This window comes from Chrysochloris asiatica, unplaced genomic scaffold, assembly GCF_000296735.1.
Source record: "Chrysochloris asiatica unplaced genomic scaffold, ChrAsi1.0 scaffold00142, whole genome shotgun sequence".
Lineage (NCBI taxonomy): Eukaryota > Metazoa > Chordata > Mammalia > Afrosoricida > Chrysochloridae > Chrysochloris > Chrysochloris asiatica.
The window spans coordinates 5,323,202-5,339,060 of record NW_006408660.1 but is presented as its reverse complement, the minus strand read 5'-3'; the positions used below and the strand labels follow the sequence as shown (position 1 = coordinate 5,339,060).

General features: G+C 45.6%; 1 protein-coding gene across 1 annotated transcript in view; it reads right to left on the bottom strand.

Annotated features, from left to right (window-relative positions):
- Positions 1-15,859, bottom strand: part of NUP210 (nucleoporin 210kDa) — a 131,498-nt gene that overhangs the window by 36,707 nt on the left and 78,932 nt on the right. The window contains exons 15-19 of the mRNA XM_006870469.1: positions 14,777-14,998; positions 12,994-13,167; positions 1,778-1,970; positions 1,096-1,202; positions 2-106 (exon numbers count right to left, since the gene is read on the bottom strand). Of these exons, the coding sequence (XP_006870531.1) occupies positions 2-106; positions 1,096-1,202; positions 1,778-1,970; positions 12,994-13,167; positions 14,777-14,998 (801 nt within the window). The remainder of the gene's footprint in view (position 1; positions 107-1,095; positions 1,203-1,777; positions 1,971-12,993; positions 13,168-14,776; positions 14,999-15,859) is intronic.

Genomic DNA, 15,859 nt, shown 5'->3' with positions numbered 1-15,859 from the left:
CCTGGACTCCAGGATGGTTATAGATGGTCACTTCCTCTGGACTCACTCTCACGTCCTCCACCAGAATCAGCTCGATGGAGGCTGACACCGGCACGAGAGAATCATACTGCACAGGTAAAGACAAAGCCATCAGGCCCAGCGCTGGGCTGCCTGCAGGACCCCATGGAGAGAGCAGGACTAGAAGTCTCATGTCCTGGCATCACCCAAGGCCACACAAACTACAACCTGAGCCCAGCTTAAGAGCTACTTCCTGTTGAAGGTATCCCTGTACCCACCAAGGTGAAGTGCACAGCTGCCTCCTCTGTGATCATCAGAAAGTGGGGATCACTCGGCCTGCTTCAATGTCTTCTTGCCAACCCACCCAGAAAGGCCACACGTGTTACACTGGGATGGAGAGTGATTCTCACATATACCCTGAGTGATGGTTATTTTATGTGCCAACTTGGCTGGTCTATGCTGTTTAGTGGGTTGGTCAGACACTATTCTAGTTGCTCTCATGGAGTAGCTATGCTCATGAAAGAGGCGGGCCCAGTGGAGAGAGATGGATTGTGTGCACACAGTGTTGGGGGGTTTCTGGGTCGAGAGGCGGGAAGCATAACAAACTTGGGGGTATGTGGCAGTAGTTCTTCCTTGCCAGGGCTCAGGAAGATTCCCTAGAAGACCCAATAGTTTGGCTGGGACTGAGGATAAAAGGTCACCAGTGGAACAAGACAGAGGACAGGGAATGGCACTCCAGGTGGAGGGAACAGCATATGAAGCACTTTGGTGCTGTGAGGCAGGTGTAGGGGTGGCAGTGGACAAGCAAGCCTTAGGTGAGAAGAAGGACGTCTTCAACCTCAACGACCTGAGGACAACCAGAGGCTCTGGGCAGAAGCTGAGAGGTACGGAATCATCTGTACCATGGATCAGCCCTACAGCCTGAGTAGAGGGCTCGGGGGTGGGCAGTCCGGGGTGAAGAGGAGGAGCAAAGTGGTGAACTGAGGCTGTGGTCCACTGAGGAGGCTCAGGGCGGAACACTCAGACATGAGGCAAAATTTGTACAAAAGTAGGACAACACTCCATCCTCACCACCCCACCAGCAGGTCCAAGACATACCGGTTGCTTGGCCCTGGCTGCGCTGAGGTGAGCCTGCTGGTAGCCCGTCACAGTGGCAGAGATGGCTGTGGTTCCCGAAGCCTCATGCACTGAGATGGCCTGCAAACCTGAGTCCAGGTTGAGAAACCAGTGTTTTTTTCTGCTTCATTGCTGCCTCCGAAGCTGCCCCACTCTATCCCAATGTGAAAATTTCTTCCCAAATCTCCAGTCCTAAGAATGCAGTTTGTTCAGGCTGTCTGCACCATAAGAGTTCACAAACCATGAGCAAACCTCTGTGGAACAACTTAGATGAGTTCCAAGTGATGGACTTAACTCTGAGCTGCTCAAGAGTCTTGAAGGTGGCATGATACAAAGGAGCCCAGGTATTGGAGTCAGGCAGGTTTGTTTTGGAATCAAGATGGAATTTACCTGGTAGGTACCCCAAGCTTCAACTCTCCATCCCTAATAGGAATCCCAATCCCTACCTCACACCATTTCTATGCTGGATTCAGTGACAACAGTGAGCTTGTGAGCTCCCAACTTTTAGTCCTGGAAAAAAGCAGTACTATTTTATAAGCCACTCTCCATACACCTGGCAGATACCAGCCCGCTCAGCACAGCATGCTTTTTGTTTACTTAGGATTCTCAAACTACTCTTCTTTTACTCTTCCATGGGCCACTCAAGCTTGCCAGCCCAGCTTACCATGCAATTTCTTCTGGCCGCTCCCATCATCCTGGGACACCAGCTGCATGGGCAGGTTATGTTCGATGCTGGCCAGCTGTGGCCTGGTGGACTCCCACTGGATGCTCAGTGAACTGAAGTTGTCGAATCTGCGTCCCTGCTGGTCATAGGCAGCCAGGTTGAGCAGAGGGTTGCGGTGGTTGGAGACTGGGACCTGTACGAAGCCAAGCATCAGTTAACACAGTTTTGGCCAGTACTGGGCATGCCTGCTTGTTTTCTTAATAGTGTATTGTGTTTTTAGTGAAAGTTTACACAGCATTTTAGGTTCCTATTCCACCATTTCTACACAAACTGATCAGAGACACAGGTCCATCCTTTGTAATACATGAACATTCAAATTACTCCCATTCTGATTGTTCTATTTCCATTCATCTGGTTTCTCTGCCCCCTTACTCATCTTTGTTTTATCGTCATTGTTTAATGTTGGGTCTCATATACTACCTTTCAGAAGGTATGCAGTACTCATGGGTGATACTCTTCATTTTGTGAGTAAAATCTTATTTAGCTAAAATATGACCTCATGGGCCAGTTTACAGGTTGGATAGTATCTTAGGGCCATAGTCTCAGAGAGTCCTCCAGTCTCAACTGGTCCAGTTAAGTCTGTTTATTTGAAGGAATGTGAGTTTTGATTCCACAATCCACTCTATCAGGGTCCATCTATTGTGGCCCTGATCAGATGAAGGCCTACTCTTGACCAAAGGCAAACTGTGAGCTTGGCCAGCTATTCTTGGTGGGTCTGGGGGAATCCTGGGAAAGGAGTGGGAAACAGCCACTCTCATCACTGTTCACTACTGCCCAACCATCAAGGTCCCAAAGACCCTGTCCAAGCTGGCTCACTCCAGGCTCATTTTTACCCCTGGAGAGCATTTTGGCAATGTCTAGAGTAATTTTTTTTTGACAGTCATGACTGGTAGGTGGTGCTACTATATACCCTCAGTGCACAGGCCAGCTCCCCCAGCAGTGACCCAGCCCAGGGCCAATGGTACCAATGTTGGGATATCCTGCTGCAGACCTCCCCCCAGTAGCCAGTTTCCACGCTGTCTGCTATCCCCCCCGACAGACACCTGGTTCCTCATAGGGGTTTCCCCTGATGGTTTAGTTTGAATGCTGGTTACAGCGACTAAAATGTTTCAAGCTTTTTGGTTTGAAAAGCACTTTCCAGAACCGATTTCTCACCTGATCCTTAACATGTCATGGCATGTTACAGAAGAAGAAAGGTAGGGAACAGAAATAAAGGATCTCATGAGAGGAACTCAACCACTGAGCAGTACAGTGGATTTGTTGCCTGAGAACTCAGGTTCTAAGCCAGTCTTGCTACCTTAGACCACAAGCTCTCACAAGTCATGTGGCTCAACCTCTTCCCTCCCTGAGCACACAGCGTAAGGGCAGGGAAGGAGGACAGAGAACCAGAGGCTGAGTGTACAGGCATCTGAGTCCTGAAGCCCCGGGTTCCCTTCTCACCACCAAGGCAAGTCACTAAGTCCCCTGAGCCTTAACTTTCCAATCTATGAAGGTGGAACCACACAGACCCTATCTTGTGTGGTTTTTTGCTTTGAATGAGGATTGTATGAGATCATTCTAGAGTTCAGCTCATCTTGAGCAAGCACTCAAGTAAGGACTCCACATGGTCATCAGTAATTAACACTGCTCACAGGTATTTCTAGTTCTCCTCCCAGGACCAAGACCTAGACAGTTAGTACTGACTGTGCCACTTGCTTTGGCCAGAGAAACGAGGCATCTGACTGTGAAAGCTCCAGGTGAAACCTCTAGAGGCCAGATCATGACCTGCCAGGCTCTCAGTGGTAACTGGTCATGTTCAAGATTGTAGATGCTCAGGATGAAGACAATCACCACATGATGTGGGGTCCCCCAGCCATCCCATGATGGGTATGCAGCATCAGCTAGACATGAACTTGTGTGGTGTTACGGCTCAGAGTCAAGTCTCATCTATCCTAACTGATAGAGCCACCAAACTCCCTACTTCCACCACAGAAACTCCGCCCCCACCACGGTGCCAAACACCCGCGGAATATTTGCCTGAACGCTGCACAGTCTAACCGCATGTATTCCTAACAACAAGCCAGCATAGCCGCCAGAGCAGACAAATGTTCTGAATTATAGTTGACATGAGTTGGAGGGATATGTTTATGGGGCAGGGTCCACAAGGGACACACTCTACATGTGACATTCCTTCCTCTAGATGCAACCCTGGGTAGACTACCTATCTTCCTCCCTGCCCTGTTCCTCTGAAAGGGTATCAACATTGCAAACAAGCATGCTCGCACGTTCACTGCTCCTGCTGGTGGCCACTAGAAACAACATTATGCTCATTTTACAAATGGAGAAACTGAGACTCAGAGACATTAGCAATTTTCACAAATGACTCAGAAGTTCAGGGAGGAGGAGCTCAGCTGGACTGATGTGAAGGCCCATGGTACTATGCAGCCCTCCCCAGTGTAGGAGGTGGCGCTAACCTGGCTAATCCATCTCCTGGTCAGTGGCATTGAGCTGAGCTGAGTGTGGACAGCCTGCTCCAGGGGCTCAGGCCCAGCTAGTCTGACTCCACTTTCTCAGAAAACTCTGATCAGATCTTACGGTTCTGCTGTCTTGCTTCACCAATAATTTACTCTGGAAATACTGCTTGGGTGGCCTCTGGATGTGGACAGGTATAAAATAAACTTGAAATTGTGCCCAAGATGAATTGCAAGGATATTTTTTCCAAGGTCCCCTAATGAGACCATAAATCACTGGGGCCAGGGTTGAGTGGTTCACGGATCCTGACCCCGAGCACTGACGGATCACAAGGCAATTCTGTGTGCCAAACCCACTGTTTCCTGGAAAGATCTATGACCTGCACAAGCCAGCTCACAGAGCCAGGCTCGAGAGACAGGCTGCGTCTCTCAGTCAGAGACAAAAGCAAAAACCAAGCCTATTATTGCCGAGTCAATTCGGCCTTACAGCGACCCTGGAGGGCAGAAGGGAAGTGTACACAAGGTTTCCAAGACTGTCATCTTTGTGAGTGGACTGCCACATCTTTCTCCCAAAGAGCAGCAGGTTATAAGTCCCAACCACAGACCTTAGGGTTGCTTAATCACTGTGCTACCAGGGTTCCTTGAAGGAAGCCAAGTCTGTGCTAATCCAGAGGTCACAGGTGAGAAACAAGCAGGTAGAAACTCAGTCCACGGTTATCAGCCAATGTTTAAAGACGGAAGAAATGGGAAACAGTGTGGCAGTCCCATTTCAAATGTACACATAGAACTACTGTATGACCCCGTAGTTGCACTCCTATATCCCAAAGAACCAAAAGCAGAGACTCAAAACCCCAGTGTTCACAAAAAAGATGAAAGCCACCTATTTCCATCAACAGATGACTAGACAAACAAAATGTGGTCTACACATACAACAGGGTACTCAAGCACCATGAAGAGAAGTAAAATTCTGGTACAGGCATGCTACAACACAGATGAACCTCGAAAACATTCTACTGAGTGAAACAGCCACAAAAGGACACATGCTATATAATGTAATTATGAGGGGACTTCAAAAAGATGATGGAAAATGGGATTAAAGGATAAAAATTTTTAAACACAAACTTTTTCAATATCAGCTCCATCAAGGTCAAGATACTTTTATAAGCAATGATACCAGTCAAGAACTGAGTGTCCTGGAAATGTAACCATGTCAATGAAGTATTTTTTACATTTGTGGGGAAAATGAAGTATTTTTTACTGTGGGGAAAAAAAGGGGGTGTGCCCTCTAAAGAATTTTTTAAGATGGTTGTTGTTGTTACTATTAAGTGTCAAGTCGATTATGATTCATATTAACCTTGTATAGGGTTTCTGAGGAGAGACTGGTGAATTTAAACCACTGACCTTGAAGTTCAAATGGACTTAAGGTCCAGTATAGTATCATACAGTGCCAAAGAAACAAAAAGATGTCAAAGCATTTTCTGCGAATGCTTTGGCCAACATTCTAAAAAATGTCTCACCATCCACAGTTGTTATTGTTTTTTGGCTCCCCCGAAAGTCAAACAAAATGCCTTGAGCATCTCAAAAAGCTGTTGCCATGACCTTAAGGTGCTGTTGACTTGTCTGCTTCTGCTTTGACTGGGCCACTTCCACCTGTTGGTACACATTGTTTTGGTTGTGTTTTGTCTTCACAACCATACTGGTAAAGTCATGTTTCATTTCCTATTACAATTCTTCAAAGAACTGCTTCAAGATCTTGATCGCACTTGTTTAAAATTTCCACTGAAAGATCTCACCTTGTCTGCAGCCGATCTGGGGGCAGCAGTTTGGCATCCATCAAATGGAAAGTTTGCTCAACTTTAGTTTTTCAGTCAGAATTGGGGAAGCTGAAGCAGTTGAGATGTCTGTGGTGTCGGCTACTGTTTCTGCTGTTAATCATTGGTCCTCTTCAAATAGGACATGAACAAGGTTGTTTTCTCACAAACTGATGTGAAGAACCACTGCACGCTCTTGTTTCTTCTTAAAATGAGTTATGCATTGGTAAACTGCTGGTTTCAGATGATTTCACTATTCTCCCACCCAAGCTTCACCATAAACTAGATGTTTATTCTTGCTTCACTTTTAGTAGAATCCAAGTTGTTCTTATGGGGCACTTTTCAAAATGATATTTGATTCCTTTAGTGTGCCAAACTAGATCCTGTTCAGACATGCTATAAGTTAGTCTGAGTTTACTTGGATGAAAACAAAACAAAACAAAAGTCCATGCATAGTTCATTCATACTATGCATTTTCCGTGAACTTTCTGAAGCTCCCTTGTATATCAGATATCCAGTATAGATAAATCCTTAAAGCCAGGGGCTGAAGGAGAGGGTGATGGATGAGTCATTGATTAAGGAGCACCAAGTTTCTGTTTGGGGTGATGAAGACGTAGATAGGTAATGGTGAAGGTTTGAACAACATGATGAATGTAATTAATATCATTGCCTTGTATAATGAAAATGGTAAAGTTTTTGTTTTACAGTGAAACCTATGAGTTGAAACTTGGAACTGCCTTGTTTTCCCAGGTCTCATAAGTTTTCTGACTGTGGTGGGGTATAGTCCTATCACTTTGCTATCGCTTGTTTTAATGGAAAATATTTTGAGTTTCCTTCTCTGACATGCTTTCGTCTTACATTATGTATAGGTTTCACTATATACTCATGTATTTTACCGTACATACACATTTGGGATGTGCCCAAATCTAATTCTTATTCTCTTTGAGAAGAACTGGGTGGCTTGGGGGAACCATTGGCTGGAGCAGGGCAGAGCAGCTAGGCCTTCCTGGGGATGTGCTCCCAGTTCAGCACAACCCACTTGGGCTTCTTTCTTTAGCATCGCTTGCTCTTCGGATACTTGAGTTGGCAGGCGGTAAGGGCAGAGGACAGCAGGCAGTGTGCTCCTGTGTTCGTCTACCCATCCATTTGTATTTCCTGAGCTCTTACTGTGGGCCAGGCTCTGTTCTAGGGACTCACAAAGAATAAAATGAGACTAAATTCCAAAGTGTGAACTCAGGGTAGGTGCTGGGGACTGTGCCATTGATAAGGGTAGCTGAGAAAAGCAACACTTTTTTCAGTGGCATTTGAATAAAGAGTTGGGGGAGGAGCACTTGCGTGGAGGGAGCAGCAGGACAAAGACCCCCAAGGAGGCAGATGGCCAGAAGGGTAAGGGGTCCCAGAACCGTTAGCCCAGGATAAGGGCAGTGTGCAGGGAAACCTCTCTGAACACTGCAACCAGTCTGTTGTTGTTGTTGTTGTTATGTGCCATCGAGTCGGTTCCGACCCACAGCGACCCTGTATAGGGTTTCCGAGGGTGTAAATCTTTACGGGAGTAGAAAGCTTCATCTTTCTCCCGCGGAGCAGCTGGTAGTTTCGAACCGCTGACCTTAAGGTTCGCAGCCCGATTCGTAACCACTACGCTACCAGAGCACTGCAACCAGTCTAGGTCAGTGCAATACTGCCAAGTCTCCAAGGTGGCTTTGTCAAAGTTTGTTGTTGTTGTTGTTAAGTGCCATTCAGTCAGTTCCGACTCATAGCGACCCTGTATATGGTTTCCGAGGAGCAACTGGGGAGCTTGAACCGCCGGCCCTGCAGTTCAAACGGCTTGGCAGTCTGGTGCATTAACCCACAGTGCAATGCCAGTCAAAGCTAAGGGAATTCAAAACCAGACTTGTCAATCCCTAAACCTGGGCTGCAGGCATGAGTCTCTCATTTCAGGCCTCACATGGAATAGGTTTCCCAGAAGAGTCCAGACTTTATCCTTACTTTATTGTTTATAAAAGGGTCACTTAGCCAAATTTACACAATTAACAATGAAAAAAGCTGCTTTTGAGCTGACCCTTACTAATGATGATGTCACGGGTGACAGCTCAGGACTGTGTGCCATACAGCTTTCAATGACTGACTTTTCTGAAGTAGATTGCCAGGTCTTTCTTCTAGGTGCCTCTGGGTGCACTCTAACCTCCAACTTTTCTGTTAGCGACTCAGCAAGTTAACCATTTACACCACCCAGGGACTCCAAATATATAAAAGTGGTTTAAACTGAAAACTTTTAGAACTTTCCTCAACAGGCCAAGTCAAGAAAAAAAAAAAGTATTCTTGATCACACATTGATTGATTCTCAGCCTGAAAACGGTGGTCACACACTGCAGACTGTAAAAACACGTGGCCCTGATGAGGAGTGGATTTGGCTGCACCGTTGATAAGCCACCTGAGGCGCTCGAAGCTCAAGGCCTCTGTGTTCCTTGCCTATGTGAGGGAGTAGCAGTGGGCATCCCATACCCAGCCCTGTCAGGTTAAGAGGGAGGATGCTCTAATGTGTGAAATGCTGAGCACAAAGAATTCTTATCGACCAGAGTAGCAATCAAAAGGGAAAAAGCCAGGCAGCCCAGAGAGCAGAAGTCACAGTTTCTCCTTCCACTATGACCCCAGACAGGTTCCACTACAAAGGAGGGGTGGTCAGATCACCCTCCCCTTCTTACTTTTCTTGTTTTCAATTCAACATTTTCTATGAAATGCCTTGTACTCAGGTCTGTGTGGTGAATCAAAATGGGAGAAACACAAACTCTCCCCTCAAGGCCCTTACAGGATAGTAGGATAGGTGGCAAACTTCTATCTTTTTGGCTCTGTCCGCTCCTGATCCACATGTTCTCCTGTCTCAGCGCTGAGAGGTCAGTGCAGCCCCAGGAAAGGCCGAACCTTACCCAGCAATCGCCAGAGCAGCAGGAGGAAAGGCCAAACTAACCCCAGCAGGGGAAATGAAGGCAGAGGTACGACATCAACTGTGGAACTGGCCCTTGAATCCCAGACACTGACCCTTCAATAACACTGATTTGAATCGAGGGATCCACTTGTTTCATTTTTTAATTGGATTACTTGTCTTTTTTTTGTAGCGGTATTGTAGTTTCCTATAGATTTTAGAAATGAGTCTCTTCTCTGATATGTCATTGCAAAAGATTTTTCCCCATTCTGTGGAAGCTCTCTTTTTAGTCTTTTGGTGAAATCCTTTGATGCACATAAGTTTCTAATTTTTATCAAGTCCCAATCATCTATTTTGTCTTCTTTTGTTTTTGTAATTTTTCACAATGTATCACAGTCTCTGTATACCCAGGATTGGAGCCCTTAAATTTGTCTCCATTTTTTCATTGATGACCTTTATAATTCTGGGATTCACATTTACGTCTTTAATCCACACTGAGTTGGTCTTTGTTTATGGCGTGAGGTAAAGGTCTTGTTTCAATCTTTGCATATCAATTTCCAGTTCTGCCAGTACCATCTGTTGAAGAGACTATGTCTTCCCCACTCAACGCACTTTGGCCCTTTGTTGAAGATCAGTTGGCTGTATGTGGATGGGTTAATTTCTGGATTCTCAATTCTGTTACATTGAGCTATGTATCTTTCATTGTACAAGTGTCAGGCTGTTTTGACCACTGTAGCCATGTAGTAAATTTTGAAATCTGGGAGTGAGAACTTTGTTCTTCACTTATTTATTTCGAAGAAAAATATTTTTCTCTAAAAAAAAAAATATTGTTATTTGAGTAAGTTTATAGAACAAATTGAAGCTGTAGGATAAGCACTGGACTGTGAACCATAAGGTCAGCAGTTCAAACCCACCAGTTGTTCCTCAGAAACCCTAAACAACGTCACAATGAGTGGGAACTGACTCAACGGCATTTAACAACAACACATAGAACAATTGGTTTTCCATTCAACAATTCATTTACATTTTGTTGGGTGACATTGATTGAAATCCCCCCAATGTAACAGTACTCTCCCCATTTCTTCTCTGTGTTCATGATTTCCATTTCTGCTTCTTTCTTATCTCCCCCTCCTGGGTAAATGCTGCTCTCTTCCTCTCACATGGTTGATTATTCTAAGGAGTGTGTACCTCCCTGGTGTTGCTCGTCACCTTATAGAGATGTCTATTGTTTGAATGAAAGTTGAGCCATGGGGCTGAGTTCAGTTCCAGGCTTGTCGGGAGTCTAAGGACCATGCTGTAGGCTCAGCACTAGACTGCTATATACAAGGTCAGTGTTTCAAACCCACTAGCTGCTCCTCAGAAACCCTATCCAAGGTCACTATGAGTCAGAACCAACTTCACGGCACTTAACAACAATAAAGGACCATAGTCTCAGAGATTCCACCAGTGTCCATCAAACCAGTGAGCCTGGTGTCTTTTTTTATGATTTTGAGTTTCATTCTACATTCTGCTCCCACTCTAACCACGACCTGCTATTGTGATCCCTTTCAGAGTGGTCAACAGAGGTAGCCAGGCTAAATCTAGTACGGATCTCAGGGTCATGGAAGCTAAGGTTCATTTGGTCCATTAGTCCTTTAGACTGTTCCCTTGATTTTTTGAGTTTTCTTCATTCTTCTTTGCTCTGGATGGGGAAGACATACAGCTACACCTTAGATGGATGCTCACAAGCTTTTAAGGCCCCATTTGCTACTCACCAAAGTAGGACTTAGAATATTGTCTTTGGAGATTATGTTATACCAATTAACTTGACACTATGGTCCTAAGCCCCCAAGCCTAATGACTCATTCCTTCAATGGTATTTGAGTCCTGGTGTGGTTCTGTAGGATCAGCACTGGACTGTGAACCACAAGGTCAGCAGTTCAAACCTACAGCTGCTCCTCAGAAACTGACTTGATGGCACTTAACAACAACAAATAGTTAATGATTGTGAGCATTCCTATATGTGGTTTTTGGCTGAATGTCTTCTTTGGTGAGGCGTCTGTTCATGTCGTCTGCCTACTGCTTTCTTGCCTGCATGATTTCTGCCAAGAAAGCAGAGCTTAGTCTTATTGGTTGCCCTTCATGGACAATACTTTGTTTTTTCTCAATCTGCATACAATCAAGATTCTTTCTTTGTCTTTGGTTTTGAAAAGGCTGATTAGGCTACGTTAGGATCAGCAGTGATGCTGGAAATGCTCTGAAGCAGCAGACAGGGCATTACCTTACAAGAAACAGGTGAGTAGTTTGGCATGTATTGTAGGTTGGGGTCTGCAGCTGCAGGTGACCACCACCATTTCAAGATAAATGAATCCAGGATGAGGATCATTGTAACCAAAAAGAAGGAAATTTGTAGTCTTCACTACAGTCACACCAGCAGGCATAAAAACCTTGTACTTTTATCTAATATGAAAAATGCAGCCTTTATGTGGGTGCAACATGTAATACATACAGGGGGCTTCAAAAAGTTCATGAAAAATTCCATTATCTTTTCATTCCATTTTCCATGAGCTTTCTGAAGTCACTTCATATGGTATATAAACTATATACTAGTTAACTGTAAGCTATGTCATCTGAAGGGCTTCTGGCCAACAGTAGGCTTTCAGTAATTAAGTTTTGGGGGAATGAAGATTTTTGGCTATGCATCCCTAGTCATCCTGTTATTCAAGCATCAACTATAGCTTCAAAGATATGCATTTAGATCCAAGGCAGAGTTGCCCACAGTGCTCCCCTAAGGTGGGGACACCAATGTAGACAGCAATAAGGGTTCAGCCAGGGCAAACTGCAGAACAGACGAGAGGGTTCTGACTACAGAGATTGGCTCCAGGAAAACACAATCCCTCTCAGGCCACACCCTAGGCTGGCTGTGCAATGAGGCTGGGCAAAGAGAAGCTGCTGAGAAGGCTGAGTCTGGAGCTGGGCAGTACTGCTGAAAGGGTGAAATTAGCCATGCCTTGGAGATGGTCATGGTGAGAGTGGAATAAAGCTCAGAGTTGGTTAAAGCTTTGGGCACACAAAATTATTCTGATGATTAAGGAGGCAGTAGGAACCCTAGAGACCCTAGTCTGGTCTCAGGGCCTTTGCACTTGCTGTTCTACCTGCCTGGGGCTCCTCACCTCAGCTCTTCTTGGCCCCTCCTCCTCAGTGGTCTTTCCTAGCTCCCTACCAAGAAGCATCCTCCAGTTGCCTATCTCGTCCCTATTTCCCTATTTAGTCTTCTCCACAGCCCTTCCCAACTCTGACACAGTCTGGTGTATTTGTGTGTCCTTCTGATCTTCCCCTCATCCTGAATACTGCTGAACTCCCAGAGTCTAGACCACACATAGCACAGAGCACGTGTTCTATAAATCCACGTGGAATGAACAAACCAATGGGTGAGGAGAAGCCTGCACAGCTCCTCAGAGAAGGGCGAGGGCCAGCTGAAGGGTGCTCCATCTCCGGAACCTCAACAGGAGAACCTGGCTGAAAATGCCTAAGGGATTAAGGGATAAATTGGCTGGGATTTCACTTTACATCCCTGCTGTTAACATGGCCTCCAAATGACTTCCCACTCTCCACACTCACATGTGAAACATATCCTCATACACACATCCTGGAGAATGCTGCTCTGGCCACCCACCTTGGCTCTGCACACAGACACACAGTGCCCTCTCTGCTAACATCCTTGAGTTATGGAAGGAAATGTCGACATCTGTACAAACACAGAAAGGACTCTGTTTTCACCTGGTGCTGCTTTAGTGAGCCACCTCACTTTTTCAAGTCCTAGACTCCCCTAACAAGTATACCACAAGTGAAACTGTCCACAACGCACCTGGTTGTGCATGAGAGGAGGAAAGTGTGACCTCAGTCCCTAGATACTCCTGAGGGTCTAGAAAGCTAAGTCCTCTTCCCAATTAAGTGGGAACCCTGTCCCGCCCCTAAGGAACTGCCCATACTTACCACCTGCTTATTCTGCTGCAGCAGTGGGCAGGACAGGTCCAGCTGGGGACTGGCATAGATAGGCATGAGGGTGAGCCTGGACGGTGGGGCACAGACAAACTTCACCACAGCAGGTTCCACTGCAGGGAAGGGGTTGGTGATGCTAGGCTTGTTTCCCACGGAGAGAGCAATGACCTGGACAAAAGATACAAAAGGTGCAGGCAGACACACCTGTGAGTCCCTGCTCCCCTTGGAGCTAAACCATGCCACCCAAGCTCCCCAAGACTCAGTGTTGTCTTCTATGGAAGGAACAGGGGTGCTGATGACACCTACATGCCAGGGTGTAATTACAAAGGCTCAATAGCATCCTCTGTGGGAAGGTGCTTTCTCAGTGTTTAAGAAGTTTTCAGGCGAAAGCCAAGTGGGCTCTCTACGCCGTCGCCAGAAGTACTGTCTCTGTTTGTCCCAGGTTACACTCTGTGGATTTCCACTTCTTAGGACGGGTCACTCCGCCAATCAAAAGTTGCATTACTACATTCATGAGTTTGTGGGGGTTGGGGAATTATTTTATTGTGCTTAGGCAAAATTTTACACAGAAAATTTGTTTTCTATTCAATAATTCATTCACAATTGTTCTGTGACATGGGATGTAATCACTGAAATGTGCCGGCACTCTCCCACTCCCACTCCCACTCCCACCCTGGGTTCGCCGCCGCCTCTTGCCTTCTCATTTTGTTTTTGGGTAAATGTTGCCCTTTTGGTCTCCTATTGTTGATTTTTCTAAAGAGTTCATTTCTCACTGTTGATTTTACAGGCTGGTCTGTCATTTGGTGGTTTCAGTTCCATTAGAAGGGAGGCTTAGGGCAATAGTCTCCAGGGTTCCCCGGTCTCTAGCCAGCCAGTTAAGTCTGGTCTTTTTTATGGATTTGACTTTTTTTCTGTATTTTTCACCCATTCTAACTAGGACTTTCTATTGTGTTCCCAGTCAGAGTAGTAGGTAGTGGTAGCGGGGCACCATCTAGTTCTCTTGGTCTCAGGTTAGAGGAGGCTGTAGTTTCTGTGGGCTAGCAATCCTTTGGACTAATTGCTATGAGTTTGGTTTCCCTCACTTTACTTTACTCTGGGCAGTAAAAGACCAATAACTGTCTTAGCTTTTAAGACCCCAGAGGCTACTCAGAAAACTAATATATAGAATATTATCTCTATGAACCATGTTATGTCAAGTTTGTGGGTTTTTAAATAAGGAACCCATGCTGATTTAAGCTATTCATAAAAATGAGGTACAGACTGAGCATGTGTGTGCTACAAAAAGATGGACTGAGCTCCATGGGGAATGGGTGGGAAAAGTCCTGGGGGCCTTTCTGGATTCCTGCCCTTCCTACTTGCTTTGCTTGATGTCTCTCTGAGTGCAGTTTGATTTGATGCAGAGACGGAAATTAGAGATGCAAGAGATCTACACTTGCTTTAGAGCTGGTACCGCAGAACCTGAGTCCTTCATTTTATAAGAATGACCAGAGGAAGACAGTTAACGGCCCATCCTAAGGAAACACCCTCGGCTTCCTCCAATGACACACTGCCTCTTGACAAACCAGGATTCTTGACAATGAAGCAAAACAAGGCAATTTCCTCCCTGATCTGTAGGCTTTCCACTTTACTAAGCCTTGTTTACCTGCCTGTGAAATGGGTACAACAGGAACAGCACTTTCTCAAAGGTACTTTGAAGATCCAATGAAATTTTGCTGTGAGACCCTGCAGAATATCCCTCCCTCTGAACAAGCTGAGCCTGCAGTTTCTGCTCTCTCACCTGCTCACCCAAGGCCTGGCACGTCACAACGACCCAGTGTTGCTGGTAATTCCGGGAGGCAGGGGGGCCAAAGAGCGCCAGAGTAATGCTGTCCATGTCCTCAGAGGTGACGTTCTGGAAGAACTTGGAAGGCTCAAGGACCCAAGGTCTGGGACCTCCTTCAAACAGCATCTCCTTTGAGGATCCCAGGGTCACCAGGGCAACAGAGGAGGGGTCCACAGCCTGTGGAGGAAAGGGAGAGAGGACACAGTATTCCTGTGAGAGAGGCTGGGCAGCTGCAGCCAGGTTCCCCACCCTGAAGCTACTCCATTCCCACAGTAGTTTCCTCTTTGAAACTCAGTTTCCTTGTCTGTAACATCCATAGGGTTTTTCTGAAGATCTGAATAAATAAGGGATGTAAGAGCACTTTTAAAACGAAAGAAATCCTTGTTCACTGATAAACTGCTGGGGATACTAAATGATGTTTCTCTTTTTAAAACAATCTGGTAAAAGCCTTTAAAATATTCCTAGTCTAGACTCTAGGACCATCAAGGGAGAAGAGCATGAGCAGAATGTGGAACCCTCTCCAGAGAAGCAGTAACACCAGAGATATAGGCAGAGATGATGACATGGAGAGAGAGGGCAGCTGAGGACTCTAGACTCATGGAAAGAGAAAGGCTGTGTGCTGACAGCCAGGAGGCAGGCTTGCAGAATGTGCCCTTTGGTTGTTTAAATGATTCCTGAATGTTTTTTTTGTACACTGCCCCTCCCAAAAAAAAACAAAACAGAGGGAATAGAAGCAAGTATTATTGAATGATGCTGCACGGAGGAGATTGTAATCATTGCAATGAAACAATGTTGTCAAACTGAAGTTCTCCCATGCAAAACTATCACTCAATTCAAAATTAAAACTTTGGGGAAAAAAATTTCTAGTCTTCAAGTCCAGGAAGTCCACACCTGGAATCTAACCTAACAACAGAAAAGGAAGAAGAAAACCATCGTGTACAAAGATGCTCATCACACTACATATCATAGCCAAAGATCAGAAACCATCTAAAACCCATAAGGAGAAGTAAACATGGCATATCCATACCATGGAATGTT